Source organism: Onychomys torridus, chromosome 4 (genome assembly GCF_903995425.1).
Source record: "Onychomys torridus chromosome 4, mOncTor1.1, whole genome shotgun sequence".
In the NCBI taxonomy this organism is placed as follows: Eukaryota; Metazoa; Chordata; class Mammalia; order Rodentia; family Cricetidae; genus Onychomys; species Onychomys torridus.
In genome coordinates, this window is record NC_050446.1 from 95,522,094 (window position 1) to 95,537,787 (window position 15,694).

The 15,694-nt window shown below is 42.2% G+C and overlaps 1 protein-coding gene across 2 annotated transcripts in view; it reads left to right on the forward strand.

Annotated features, from left to right (window-relative positions):
• Tubgcp4 (tubulin gamma complex associated protein 4) overlaps positions 1–15,694 on the forward strand; it is a 36,878-nt gene that overhangs the window by 3,158 nt on the left and 18,026 nt on the right. For both annotated transcript variants that reach the window (XM_036184509.1, XM_036184510.1), the window contains exons 2-7: positions 1,132–1,260; positions 3,656–3,778; positions 4,104–4,157; positions 4,644–4,700; positions 8,450–8,529; positions 14,479–14,680. In XM_036184509.1, the coding sequence (XP_036040402.1) occupies positions 1,132–1,260; positions 3,656–3,778; positions 4,104–4,157; positions 4,644–4,700; positions 8,450–8,529; positions 14,479–14,680 (645 nt within the window). The remainder of the gene's footprint in view (positions 1–1,131; positions 1,261–3,655; positions 3,779–4,103; positions 4,158–4,643; positions 4,701–8,449; positions 8,530–14,478; positions 14,681–15,694) is intronic.

Here is a 15,694-nt window from a genome sequence, read left to right on the forward strand (position 1 = left end):
AAGGCAGAAGAGAAAAGAAAGACCTTACAAATCTGGCTGTGTTATATCAAGTGGTATCAGTAACTTCAAATTTTAGGGTAATTAAACCTAAACTGGAATTTTCTTTTTTAAAGATTTATTTATTATGTATACAGTGTTCTGCCTGCATGTATGCCTGTGCTCCAGAAGAGGGCGCCAGATCTCATTATAGGTGGTTGTGAGCCACCATGTGGTTGCTGGAAATTGAACTCATGAGCTCCAGAAGAGCAGCCGGTGCTCTTAACCTCTGAGCCTTCTCTTCAGCCCTGGAATTTTTTTTTTTTTAAACTAGTGTATGTGTGTATGATATGTGAGCACAAGCATACATGTCACAGAGTTTATGTAGAGTCAACTCTGAGGAGTCAGTTCTATCCTTCTACCTTTATGTAGGTTGCAGGGATTGAACTCAGGTCTTCAGGTTTGTGTAGCACATGCCTGACCCTCTGAGCAATCTCATTGGCCCTAAACCTAGAACTTTTCTAAAACTCTGCCAACAAGACGTAAAACTAAGACATTGAGAGGTACCATAACTTGCCTAAGCTTTCAAGAAAGACGTAATTTGGGTTGGGGATTTAGCTCAGTGGTAGAGCGCTTGCCTAGCAAGCACAAGGCCCTGGGTTTGATCCTCAGCTAAAAAAAAAAAAAGAAAAGGAAGAAAGAAAGACATAATTTGAGAATACAAGCCAAGGGAGTCTCTGTCTGTCTGTCTCTCTCTTTCTCTGTCTGTTTGTCTCCCTGTGTGTATGTAGGTCAGAGGACAACTTGCAGGACTATCCTACTATGTGAATCCTGGAACTCAAACTCAGGCTGTCAGGTGGAAGCATCTTTACACACTGAACCATTTCCCAGCCCTTATCATGTGACTTCTTTACTATAGATTACCTGTTTTAAGAACAAGCAGTTACATCTGGATAAGGAACACAACCTTGTAGTATGTAACCATATTGTTACCAGAATTACCAACCTGCTAACAAGGAAAGTTAAAGCTAAGTGCAACCATGACACCATAAGGAAAGGAAACGGAAGAAAGAATGTCAGCATTTTAAGCCCAGAGAACCTGGGCTGGTGACTAGTAGACATCAATTTTCTTTATGACTGTCCCTCTTCTTCCAGGTTTCACAGGACTTCCCGTTTCTTCACCCTAGTGAGACGAGTGTCCTGAATCGCCTCTGCCGGCTTGGCACAGACTACATTCGATTCACTGAGTTCATTGAGCAGTACACAGGCCATGTGCAGCAACAGGTGGGATGCCGTTCTCTGGATATGTGCTTCTACAGGGCACAAATATTCTTGGGCTCTCGGTACATTCACTCATAAAGTAAGTTAGGAATTTCTGGAGTACTCTTGAATTTCTGAGACACTGGAAATGCTCAAGGGAAGGTAAGATCTCTCTGCTTTTTCATGGGTAAGAACAACAAAAATTCTGTCCTCTATCCATGTGTTTATATGACATGAAAATTCCCACTTCTCAAGTTCTAAAGGAAATCCTAATAGTACCTTTTTTTTTAAAAAAAAAAAAAAAAAAAAAGTAAAATAACAGCAAACCAAAACCCTTTCTTTTCATTTTGTGATAGATGAAGACTCATTCCAGTTTTCTGTAATGCTGTAAGATCAGAACAAAATTGGCTGGTTGTAAAGCAGTCTGTCCATGTCCACGCTATGGACATTCCTCTTGAGGAACTTCAGGATCCTTCTGGTGTTCTGTGTAGCATCCTCTGGCTGGCTGCACTGTGATTTCTAACCCCTGAACCCAAGCTTCCTTAGCACATCTGATGCTGAATCCTGTACTCCTGCCTACCACTCTCAGTCTGCTTACCCAGATCTCTGCCTAGCCAGTGGGGCTAATAATCCACCATAGCCTCCAGCTAACTGTTAACCATTAATTCTTCATATAAAATATATGAGAAGTTTTATATGAAACTGACCAGATTCACTAGGCCCCTCTCTCCAAAGAATAAATAATAAAGACGGAGAGTCGTTCATTTTCAGACAAGCCCAGCTGCCTGGAAAGCAGCAGGGATCAGCCAGGCAACTTGAAGAGTCCCTGAAAGACAAGTCATATTTTACATAATCCCTCAGTAAGAGTCTCACAACCCCCAGATTGGCACTCAGACTCGCTTTTTACTTTGTTGGGGTTTTTTTTTGTTTGTTTTTTGTTGTTGTTGTTATTTTTGGCTTTGTTTGTTTTTTTTTAGCTGAGGATCGAACCCAGGGCCTTGTGCTTGCTAGGCAGGTGCTCTACCACTGAGCTAAATCCCCAACCCCTTGTTTATTTGTTTTAAAGATTTATTTTTAGCCAGCAGTGGTGGCACATGCCTTTAATCCCAAGCAGAGGCAGGTGGATCTCCAGGCCAGCCTAGTCCAGAGCAAGTTTCAGAACAGCCAGGGCTACATAGAGAAATCCTGTCTCAAAAAAAAAAAAAAGAGAGAGAAAGGAAAGATTTATTTCATGTGTATGAGTTCTGCTTGCTGCACATATGTGCACCATGTGTGTGCCATGTGCCTACCCAGGCCAGGAGATATTAGATAACCTGGGAATAGGAATTACAGGTAGTTATGAGCTACCGTGCAAGAAAGCACCTTAAGATAGTAATTTGCCTATAACCCCAGCACTCGGGAGGCAGAGGTAGGTGGACTGTGAGTTCGAGGCCAGCCTGGTCTACAGAGCTAGTCCAGGACGGGCTTCAAAGCTACAGAGAAACCCTGTCTCGAAAAACAAAAAACAAAAAAGAAATTCAACAACTCAGAATAGCTTCAGGAAGTTCCTGAAGCCAAATTTACTAGGCCCCTTCCTCCAAAGCAGCCAGAAAGAAGCAGAAAACATCTGGGCTGCCTAGAAGAGGTTAGGACCAACTGAGCTACCCAGACAGGACACTCCAACCTATTGAGCTGCCTGTAGACTGTGTATTGTGCTCCAGGTTCTCAGCTTTCTGTCACCCATGGTGACATAGTGTGGGCTTTGGTGATACAGCTGTCTTTGACATTTCTGCTCCTATAAGTAATCTCTCACTCATATTTCTGTAAATAACCCATGAAACTGAGTGGTTCACCAAATCAGACCTTGTTGGGATCTGTACTTTGGTCTTTCATGGGCTCCCTATCGTGGGTGAATAGAAAGGTGTGTGTGGATGTGTGTGTATCTGTCTGTGTCTGTGTGTGTGTGTGTGTGTGTGTGTGTGTGTGTGTGTTGCATCTCCTCAGGAAAAGTCTTGCCACACACAACAGATGCCGGGAACCTACAGTAAAAACCTTTCCCTTAACAATACAATGGGCCAAGCAGTGGTGGCACATGCCTTTAATCCCAGCACTCAGGAGGCAGAGTCAGGTGGATCTTTGTAAGTTTGAGGCCAGCCTGATCTACAGAGTGAGTTCCAGGACAGCCAGGACTGTTTCACAGAAAAACCCTGTCTCAGAAAAACAAAAACAAAAACAATACAATGGAGCTGTCATGTCAGCATTTCTTACTGCACCCCCTAGAATACACGTTAACTTCAGTTCTTTTTTCATTTCCTCTTGCTGAAACAATGCTTTGCTACAGAATTATTTAAGTAAATATAAGTACTACTACTAAGTGACAGTGTCTTCCTCAGGTTCAGTTTCTGGGCCCAGAAGTTGACTTCTCTTTGTTTGTTTGCAGGATCACCATCCACCCCAGCAGGGCCCAGGTGGGCTACCTGGGATCTACCTGAGGGCCTTTTGCACAGGGCTGGATTCAGTTTTGCAGCCTTATCGCCAAGCACTGCTTGACCTGGAACAAGAGGTGAGAAGGAGGTAATAGAAAAAACATTATGTCTGGGGGATTGCAGAGTAGAGCATGTTCTTGCCCCTGAAGTGGCTTTTGATGAGGTCAGGTAGTTAAGAGTGAACTATATGCCTGAAGGGTACAGTATTCAAAGGGTCTCCAAAGTGGATTTGTAAGAGCCCTGGTTTGGGTGTATTATCTAAAAAGTAAATCTATAATCTATTAGTTCTGCAGAGCTTAAAACAAACACTGAGCTCATTGTCACACTGTCTCCTAATTTATATAGAGCAAATTAATTCAAGTTATTTGGTATGGAATTCTGATGACTATGCTTTTATTACAGTTCCTGGCTGACCCACATCTCTCCATATCACATGTCAATTACTCCTTAGATCAGGTAAGCATTGGATTGCTAAAATGCTTTGGAGTCTGTTGCTGCTCTAAGTTGTGGCACTATAAATATATTTTTACATATTTTATTAACTGTTTTATTGCTAGATGAGAACTGCTTTAAGAGTGTGGTGTGTGTGGCATTTGCTTGTCATCCCAGTGCTCAGGAGGAAGGGGCTAACCAGGTGTACAAGCTTTCTTTAGTGAGTTCTGGACCAGCTTAAAAAAACCCAAACAAAAAAGTAGTTCCACATTTAATTAGCTCTTACTGTAATGTGAATATTCTCCCATTGACATGCATATTGGCTGTGACACCAGACTCAAAAGTAGAAATTGCTTCTGTTCCTAGCTGCCGGTCCTGATGTCGGGTTGCCTTAGGGTACTGGATCTTGATATTGCCATTTTACCTTGAAAGCAGAAGTATTTCTTGAGTTGGTCTTTTTTTCATCCTGTATTTGATTGATACATACCCTTAATTTTCTCTGCTTTGCAGTTCCAGCTCCTTTTCCCCTCTGTGATGGTTGTAGTGGAGCAAATTAAAAGCCAAAAGGTGAGAAGTTTCTGTTCTGGTAAGCATCAAAGAAAAACTAATAATGCTGTTTTATAAGTCTTTATCTGGAAGATGCTTGCTCCTTTTTTTGGTTTGGTTTGGTTTTTTTGTTTTCGTTTTTTCAAGACAGGGTTTGTCAGTGCAGCCTTGGCTGTCCTGGAACTCCTCTAGACCAGGCTGGCCTCAAACTCACAGAGATCCACCTGCCTCTGCCAGCTGAGATTAAAGGCATGTGCTACCACTGCTCAGCTAAGGGTTTTTTTTATTATTATTAAAATTTTTTCCATTTTACATACCAACCCCAGTTCTCCCACCTCCTCACCTCCCTCCCACTCTACCCCCATCCACTCCTCAGAGTGGGTAAGGCCTCCCATGGTAGTCAACAAAGTCTGGCATCGTACTTGGCTTTTAATAGTTTTTATTTATTTATTCATTCAGCATTATCCCTTTGCTTATCATATAAAATGTCAGAAATGCAAAAATAAGACAATATTCTTTCTTTAAACACCTTGTCATTAAGAAAGCAGAGTAGTCAGGTGGTGGTGGTGCACACCTTTAATCCCAGCACTTGGGAGGCAGAGGCAGGCAGATCTCTGTGAGTTCAAGGCCAGCCTGGGCTACAGAGTTCATTCCAGGACAGGCTCGAAAGCTACACAGAGAAACCCTGTCTCAAAACAAAAAAAGAAAATAAGAAGGAAAAAAAAAGAAAGCAGAGTAGCCAGGTGATGGTGGCACATGCCTTAATCCCAGCACTTGGGTGGCAAAGGCAGGTCGATCTCTGAGTTTGAGACCAGCCTGGTCTACATAGTGTGTTCCAGGATAGAACAAAGAGAAACTCTTTCTTAAAAAACAACAAAAAAGCAGACTAAGTAGGTCTACCTAAGAATGTCGCTGAGGTCAGAGAAAATACTCTGGGTGTTTGGAGGTGAGAGCTGGCTGCACTAAGGGTTTGGAACCACTGGCTTCAGATATGGACAGGAAGCTTTTTTTCTTAAAAAAGAAAGAAGGTTTCCTGAGAGTTAAGAATTACTGGATGTAAGATGAATTGCTAAACAGTCTTATAAATAAAAAACCTGGAGCCAGATACTGGGGTAAAACTGAGAGATCAGATCAATAGGACAAGCCACAGCCAACCTCACCTTATTTCCTCATCCTCCAAAGAGACCTACTTCCTGTATACCCATACCTATATGTATACCTTTCTTTTCCTTGCCATCTCACTTCCTCTCTCCAACTATATAACTTCCTCTTTCTGCCTAGCTCTGTCACTTCCTGTCTATCTGTACAGACCTCCAGACCTTTATGTTTAATTAGTGTTGGAATTAAAGGCATGTGCCACGATGCTTGGCTCTGTTCCCAGTGTAGACTTGAACTCACAGAGATCCAGATCAATCTTTGCCTTTCCAATGCTAGGATTAAAGGTGTGTGCTACCTTTGTCTGACTTCTGTTTACTGTAGTGGTTGGCTTTTTCCTCTGAATCTCAGATAAGCTTTATGGGGTACACAGATAAAATATCACTACAACTGGGCAAAACCCAGCTTGTTGTACTCATTTCACCACACATTGAACAGTTAGAGTCCCCATGTCAGAAGACTGTCTTTTCTATGAAGAAAAAGTGCTTAGAGATTCTGCACGATAGAAATTATTTTCTTCTGTTTACCCATTATTGGACTAAGTAGACAAATGAGTTAAGCATGCTCAGCTCAGTTCTCCATGTTTTCTGGCCATTGTATCTGTGCCTTAGGTTTTTATTTGGTGAGTGTAGTTAGCCAGTTGACTTACCTTGTAGTTGCCTTATTGTTTTCTTTTTTTTAAAGATTTATTTATTTATTATGTATACAGTGTCTGCATGTGTCCCTGTAGGCCAGAAGAGGGCACCAGATCTCATTACAGATGGTTGTGAGCTACCATGTGGTTGCTGGGAATTGAACTCTTGGGCCTTTGGAAGAGCAAGCAGTGCTCTTAACCTCTGAGCCATCTCTCCAGCCCTGTTGCCTTACTTTTTCAATGATTACAGAAAATTAAAGCTTTGCTACATTGATTCTCTGCTGCCAAAGCCAGGAGGAAAGTGCTTCAGAGCTGACCGTCCCCATTAAAGCACAGTATTTATTGCTTTGTACCATGCACTGTGCTGTACATGGACAATTCCTGTCCTGACCACCCAGTCCCAAATAACTGACTCAGAGGCTGACTATGAATTATAAATGCTCTGCCAATAGCTCAGGCTGGCTTCCTGAGTGGCTGGCTGGCATCTCTCCTGACTCCAACTTCCTTCCCATCATTCTCAGTTTGGCTTTCCCGCTAACTTCCTGCCCAGCTACCAGCCTGTCAGCATTTTATTAATCAATGAGAGTAATACATATTCACGGTGTAGAAAAGGATTGTTCTACAGCACTGTGCTAAGGGTTTTACATTTGTGATTACATATGCTCAGGGTGTAACTCAGAGACCATGCCCTTACCTGCTTTTAAATTCAGAGTGGGAGGGAACCTTCTACATGAATGGAGTTAGTAAGGAAGGCACAGAATTCCATGCCTACCTGCACATCTCAGTTGATTTTCAGCTTCCATTGGCTATGGGAAGAATGGGAAACATGTAGAGGGACTTAGATGAGTGACCTTGCGTATCTGGCCAGGTAGTGATAGAGGAGCTAGTGTGCTCGTGCTCCAAGGTGAAGAACTAAGTGGTCCAGAGCCTGGGCTGAAGGGGAGAAGGGGGACAGACTGCAGTAGACTCACCCAAGGGGGGTGGGTTGTTTGTTTTGGTTTATTGAGACAGGGTTTCTCTGTGTAGTCCTAGTCATCCAGGAACTGGCTCTGTAGCCCAGGCTGGCCTCGAACTCAGATCTACCTGTCTCTGCCTCCTGAGTGCTAGGATTAAGGGCATGCGCTGCCGCCGCCGCCACCACCACCCAGTATGGGGATTGTTTTAGAATGGAATATTGTAAAACTGTATTATAGTGATGGTTGTATAATATTGTGACTTTACTAAAAAGCACTTAAATAATACACTTAAGATACACATGTAAATTTAGGGCATACAAATTATACCTCAAAGTGATTTGTAAGAAAAGCCTGGAATGCACAGCTTGGTTATTGATTGATATAGGAGGGCCAGCTCACTGCAGGCAGTGCCAACCTGGGCAGGTAGTCCTGGATGGTAAAGCAGGCCAAGCAAGCCATGAGGGACGGGCAGTAAGCAGCATTCCTCCATGGCCAGTGCTTCAGCTCCTGCCTTGAGCTCCTGCCCCTACTTGCTTTCATGATGGCCTGTAAGCTATAAACTGAAATAGAACCTTTCATCAACAGATTATTTTAATCATGGTGTTTTATCACAGCATCAGAAACTAAGGACCTGGAGAGGTGGCTCAGAGGTTAAGAGCACTGCCTGTTCTTCCAGAGGACTTGAGTTCAATTCCCAGCAACCACATGGTGGCTCACAACCATTTATAATGAGATCTTCTGACATGTAGGCATACATGCAGGCAGAACACTGCATACATAAAAATAAATAAATAAATATATATATATATATATATATATTAAAAGCCACCAGCACCACCAACAAAACCTAACTAAATCAACAGGTAACACTGATGATGCTGAGGGAAGGGAGTCTGTCTTTGCACGTGATTATATAGAAATCTTGTGAGAGACCATATCAGCCTTCTCTACTGGAGTGTACTTTCTTGGTTGCTGTAGAATATAAGTTTATATAACCTCGAGTGACAAGGCTATATTTTCCACAGATTCATGGCTGTCAAATTCTGGAAACAGTTTACAAACATAGCTGTGGAGGTTTGCCACCAGTTCGAAGCGCATTGGAAAAGTAAGTCTTGGCTTCCCCAAGTATTGGGGTAGAGGCAGGAGTGGAGTGATTTGACTTGTCATGTTTATTTTCAGGTCACATCTGGTTTCCCTCTGGGAAAATTTTAACTAGGGTAGAAAAGCCCAGGGCTGGGGAGATGGCTCAGTAAGTAAACTCCTTGCCATGCAAGTATGAAGACTTAAATGGATCCCTAGCACCATTAAAGAGCCAGATGTGATGGCTTGCATCTGTAATCCCAGCACTGGGACACAGGAACAGGATCCCTGGGAGCTTGCTGGCCTGGCAGCCTAGCTGAATTAGCAAGCCCCAAGTCAAGTGAAAGGTGATGTTTCAAAAAATAAGGTGGAGAGTTACTGAGGGAGATTCCCAATGGCAACCTCTGGCATGCACGCATGCACGCACGCGTGCGTACAACCCATATAGAGGCACAAAGAGAAGTCCTAGGAGTCACCAGACATGGTGGTATATGTCTCTAAATCTAATACTTGGAAGGTAGAAGCAGGAAGATTAGGAGTTCAAGATCATTCACAGATATGTGAAAAGTTTAAAGAGGCCTGGGTTGAAAGCTAAGAAGGAGGGGTTGGGCATTTAGCTCAGTGGTAGAGCATTTGCCTAGCAAGCACAAGGCCCTGGGTTCGCTCCTCAGCTCTGGAAAAAAAAGAAAGAAAAAACAAAACAAAACAAAACAAAAACAAGAAAGCTAAGAAGGTAAAAGAGAGGAGGGGAAGGGAGGGGAGAGGGAAGAAGTGGGAGGGGCAGGTAAAGTGGTGGTGTGGAGAAGAGGAGCCAGTATTTTTCATATCACGGTCCTTAAAATATTTATACTTATTTATATATATTTTTTTAAAGATTTATTTCTTTATTATGCATACAGTGTTCTGCCTGCAGGCCAGAAGAGGGCACCAGATCTCATTACAGATGGTTGTGAGCCACCATGTGGTTGGTGCGAATTGAACTCAGGACCTCTGGAAGAGCATTTGGTGCTATTAACCACTGAGCCATCTCTCCAGCCCTATTTATATTTTATATCCTGTAATGCTACACACTTAGACATTTTACCATAACAAAAGTACTTCTTATTTGTGTGTCATGTAGTCTCTGCATTTATATACATGTGTGTAGAGGTCCATGTACTCTAAGAGGCTATTAGAGACTGTCTAGTGTCCTGCTCAAGTCTGATGCTTGCCTTGTAAGTGCTCTTACCCACTGAGCCATTTCCCCAGCCCAGTAGGAAAATTATATAAAAGAGGAAAATAATTATTCACCAGCATACTCACTACTGTGTTGTCTATCAGAAAATTAGAAATTTTCAGGAGTATAAGGAAAACTCGGGCTGTTGAGGTAGCTCAGCTGATGAAGGTGTTGACTGCCAAGGCCGACAACCTACATCTGCCCCGGAAGTCACGGTAGAGGAAGAGAACAAGTGCAGATTGTGCTCTGACCTCCGCAGAGGTACAAGGGAAGGCATGCCAACACACATGCATGCACACACACAAGTAAATAAAGGTAGTTAACATTTTTAAGCTAACTATCCACTCAGAAGACTATATAGCCACTAAAATTGTAAATGCCACAATATATAAAATATTTTCTAAAGATGAAATGTGATATAAAATTGTATGTCTTATGATTAACACTATATAAAAATACAGAAAGAGGGGTTCGGCGTATGTAACTCAGTAGTAGAATACTTGTCTATCAAGAGTTCCCTTGTCATCCATTCAAGAAAAGGTAGCGTTTGATCAAAGGCTGCCCATATGTTCTTATTTCATTTTCCTCATAGTTAAAAAAGAAAGTATAGCATTGTGGTGGTTCGAAAGAAAATGGCCCTCAAAGGGAGTGGCACTATTAGCAGGTGTGGTCTTGTTGGAGGAAGTGTGCCACTGTGGAGGTGGGCTTTGAGGTCTTATATATGCTCAAGCCATGCCCAGTGTCTCAGTTCACTTCCTGTTGCCTGCAAACTGTAGGACTTTCAACTATTTCTCCAGCACCGTGTCTGTCTGCACACCGCCATATCCCATCATGATGCTAATGGACTAAACCTCTGAACTGTAAGCCACCCAATTAAGTGTTTTATAAGAGTTGCCATGGTCATGGTGTCTTTTCACAACAATAGAAACCCTAATTAGAACAAGCACTCATGACAAAATTGTGGTAGATGGACTCTGAGGCCTTTCACATTCCCTTTCTTTTTTTTTTTTTTTTTTTTTTTTGAGCTGAGGATTGAACCCAGGGCCTTGCTCTTGCTAGGCAAGCGCTCTACCACTGAGCTAACTCCCCAACCCCCCTTTCTTCTTTATGTAGGCACCACCTTGACTTCTCCATGTTCAGTGAGTTGTTTAGGTGTCTTCAGCAATGGAGCTTTGCTATCAGTTTGTAGTGAGCAACCTGTGGTCTTGGCAACAACCTGGGTTGTTTGAGGATTCCCATAACACCCTTTTGGTCAACTACTCAATTAAATGTAAGCCAGTCCCCCATACTGAATGCTTCATATGGTGATAAGATGTCTCCCCCAATATTTAGCAATTTCATTTAGATCACCTTCATACATGTATATATGTTAGGAAACTGCTACTGCATTGGGTTTCTATACTACCCTCAGATGGCCTTAACTTTAGCTGTCTCTGCCCATGTGCTTCCTCTTGTCCTCCTTTTCTCTCTCTCCACCTCCCTACATGGTCCTCCCATGCCAGACCTTCCCATCTGTCCATAACTACCCTATTCGCTTTCCTAACAAGATCTAGTTTGGGTTTGCATTTACTTGGTGGCTAAGGATGTTGAACATTTCTTTAGGTGTTTCTCAGTTATTTGAGTTTCCACTTTTGAGGATTCTCTGTTTAGAGCTGTACCCATTTTTTAAATTGGTGTACTGGCTAGTTTTATATCAACTTGACACAAGCTAGAGCCATCAAAGATGAGGGAGCCTCAATTGAGAAACTGATCTGCTGTAGGCAAGACTGTAGTGCTTTTTTTTTTTTTTTTTTTTTTATTAGTGGTTGATGGAGGATGGCCCAGGCCATTGTAGGTGGTACCATCCCTGGGTTGATGGTCCAGGGTTCTATAAGAAATCAGGCTAAGGAAAAAAAAGAAAAGAAAGAGAGAGAAAGAAAAAGAATAAAGAATAAAACCTTGCAGTGGTGGTGCATACCTTTAATTCCAAGTACTTAGGAGGCAGAGGCAGACAGATCTTTGTGAGTTTGAGACCAGCCTGGTCTATAGAGTGAGTTCCAGGACAGCCAGGACTACACAAAGAAACCTTGTCTCAAAAAAACAAACAGAAAAGAAAGCAAGCAGGCTAAGCAAGCCATGAGGAGCAAGCTAGTAAATAGCATTCTTCCATGGCCTCTGCATCAACTGCTGCCTCCAGGTTCTTGCCCTGCTTGTGTTCCTGTCCTGCTCTCCTTTGATGTTGAACTGTGATGTGGAGGCAGAAATGGAATGAACCCTCTCTTCCTCAGTTGTTTTGGTCATGGAGTTTCATCACAGCAATTGTAACTAAAACAGTTGGGTTACTTCTTGTCTTGATACCTAGTTGGTTTGTTACTGTTGTTGTTTTTGTTTCTTTGTTTGGGGGAGATGTTCTTGATGTATTTTGGGTATTTGCCTTCGATCAGATGTGTAGTTGGTTAAAATCTTTTTGCATTCTGTAGATTGCTGCTTTGTCTAAATAATGCTATCCTTTGCTGTGTGGAGGCTTTTAAGTTTCTTGTTGATATTAGTATCTGTTCTGAAAGTCTTCCTGTGCTGATGAGTTCAAGGCTCTTCCACACTTTACTATCTCATTCAGTGTATCTGGTTTTCTTTTGAGGTCTATGATCCACTTGGACTTGAGTTTTGTGCAGGCTGATAAGGATGAGTCTGTTTGCATTCTTCTACATGCAGCCATCCAGTTTGACCAGCACCATTTGTTGAAGATGCTTTTTCTTTTTTAAATCAAAAATCAGGTGTCCAATAGTATGTGGATTCATGATTTATGTCTAAGTCTTCAAGTTGATACCATTGATCAGCATGTCGGTCTTTGTACCAATACTGGGCTGTTTTTATCACTATAGCTCTTGTAGAACAACTTGAAATTGGGGATAGTGATACCTCTTTTATTATTCAGTATTGTTTTAGCTATCCTGGGGTTTTTTGTTTGTTTTTCCATATGAAATTGAGTATTGTCCTTTCAAGATCCGTGAAGAACTGTGTTGGAATTTTGATAGGGATTGCACAGAATCTGTAGATTGGTAAAATGGCCAGTTTTACTATATTAATCCTACTAATCAGTGAGCATGGAGTATCTTACTATCTTCTGATATTTTCTTCAGTTTCTTTCTTCAATGTCTTAAGGTTTTTATCATATAAGTCTTTCACTTGCTTGGTTAGAGTTATCCCAAGATATTTTATATTATTTAAGGCTATTGTGAAAGGTGTTGTTTCCCTGATTTTGTTCTCAGTCTGTCATTTGTATATAGAAAGGCTGATTCTTGTGAGTTAATTTTGTATCTAGCTACTTTATTGAAAGTATTATCAGCTATAGGAGTTTCCCTGTGGAAATTTTAGGGTCACTTATACTATCATATCATTTGCGAATAAAGATACTTTGACCTCTCTTTTTCTAATTGATCTCCCTCAGTTGTCTTACTGCTCTAGGGTGGCTCTGCTTCTTCCTCCTTGGGAGTGTTTGCTAGGGTGGAGGGAACAGAAGCAGGGGACAGGGGTCAAGACAGCTGTGAACGTGAATGGAGACAGCCCTCCAGGAGACAGACGTCAGTGAATCAGCTCAACTTAATTCCAGAGTATAAGGAATATATCGAATTAGGGAGTCTGGGGACAAACCTTAGTTTGCATTAAGTGGCATGCTCCTATCACAAGGCTTGGTATGTGGCAGTAGGGTCCTACAAAAATGGCTAAATTACTTAACCATGTGGTTCATCAAGGGAAGAGGCACTTAGTGTTAGGAACTTGCCTCCTCTTGTGTACCTTAAGTTTGGATATGTGTGTTTTTGTTTTCATTCAATTCTAGAAAATCTTTAATTTCTTTCCTGACCCATTTTTCATTTAGTAGTAAGTTGTTCAGTTTCTATGAGTTTATAAGCTTTCTGTTCTTTATGTTGTTGTTGATATTCAGGGTTTTGTTTGTTTGTTTGTTTTTTGTTTTGTTTTCCGAGACAGGGTTTCCCTGTGTAGTTTTGGTGCCTGTCCTGGATCTCGCTCTGTAGACCAGGCTGGCCTTGAACTCACAGAGATCTGTCTGGCTCTGTCTCCCAAGCACTGGGATTAAAGGCGTGCGCCGCCGCCGCCGCCGCCGCCGCCGCCGCCGCCGCCGCCGCCACCACCACCACCACCACCACCACCACCACCACCACCACCCAGCAAATCTGGAGTTTTAATTCAGCTTGAATTGGCTTATTGCATTGGCAGAGTTAGCCACTACCGGGGATTTTCAAAATACTTATCACTTGGCTGTTACTGTATTTCCATGCTGGCCACCCATCAAAACCATCTCAATGTCCATTCTCCAACTACCTTTCTGCATTTTATTTTGATTTCTACATTTTACTAAGATATAATATACTGCCAACTTGGTATTCACATATTGAATCTTTTTCCTTAGACAATTCCAAGAAGAAAATAAATTCAAGGCTGTGTTAAGCAAAATGTGACTCCATTACATCCACTTAAATAAGTCTCATCTGTTTTGAAACTTACACAAAGAACAAAAATTTTTGTCCTAAAAGAACATTTTCTGAGCTTAATCAATTATATAGTACAGGTTGGACTTAGTCTGTCTGTCTGTTAGTAATTAAATTAGCACAGTTATTTTTACCTTGTTTTCCCCATGACTCACTTAAACTCTCCAGCTCTCTCTGTCCTGTCAAAATCTCAAGTGTGATCTCTGGCAGTGGTGAGTCTTGGTATTCTCTTAAGTATACTGGTAAGGCTCTTGCTTCCTTCTCTCCTCAGAATCCTGGCTGTATGCCATGGGGTCATGTATAAACAGCTCTCAGCCTGGATGCTACATGGACTCCTCTTGGACCAGCATGAAGAGTTCTTTATCAAACAGGGTCCATCTTCTGGTAATATCAGTGCCCAGGCGGAAGAGGATGAAGAAGATCTGGGGATTGGAGGGCTGACAGGAAAGCAGCTGAGAGAACTGCAGGACCTGGTGAGGGCACGGCGGGAAGCCCAGGTGGTGAGGGTGCATGCTGCAGGAAGCTCAGGGCAGGCACTCGTTGAGACACCTGCCTGGCTGCCTTCTGGGAAACACTGGGCTTTCTCTAAATTAGAGACTACAAAATAGAAAGTGATTTTGAAATCCTTATTTCTCCTTTCTACAATACATATATTTACAAGTCTAGTGATAAGTTTTATCTCTGCAAATATGAGCTCCCTGTAGCTTTTCATGTAGTTTGGAATTACAAATAAGACTCCTTATATTGTCCACATTCATTTCTTCATCCATTCACTCATTATGTTCATTGAATGTCTATTTTGTGCAGGGCAATCTTATAGGTGCCCAACTACATAGACAAAATGTAGTTCTTATCCTTAAGCATATAATTTGATGGAAAATTGAGAAAAGTAAGTAGTTACATTACAGTTACCAGATGCTCCACAAAAGAGCACAACTGTTCCTAGAAGATCTTGAGGTAGGGTTTTAAATAAGACATGTCCAGGGATTGTGTATAATGGTAGAGGCTATTAAGGAAAAGGCTTATTGGAGGAACCACTTGGATTTCAGCTGAAATGGTCAGGTAACGCTGAAGTGTTTGTGTGGGGTGGAGGGCTAAGGGAGGTGGCAGTAGATGAAGGAGCTGAGTAAATCAGCAGCAGAATCCTGAGGGTCCTTGTGAACAGAAAGAGTTTAAACTGAGCGTGAACAGAGCTAAGTGAGAGCAGCTGGATAGTTCCAGGGAGGGAGTCATTTTAGGTGCTATGTGGGAACCATTTCTTAAAAACCAAGATCAGAAGCTGAGCATGGCGCATACCTGTGGTCTCAGTTCCTTACAGGACAGGCTAAAGCAGGGGAGCACTGTTAAAGGCCAGCCTGGCCGACAGAATGAGAACAGTAATCTCAGCACCCAGGAATCAGGCACAGGAGAATTACCCCAAGTTTGAATCCGCCCCGGTCTACATAAGGAGTTCTAAGCCAGCCTGAGCTACAGAGTGAGACCCTGTC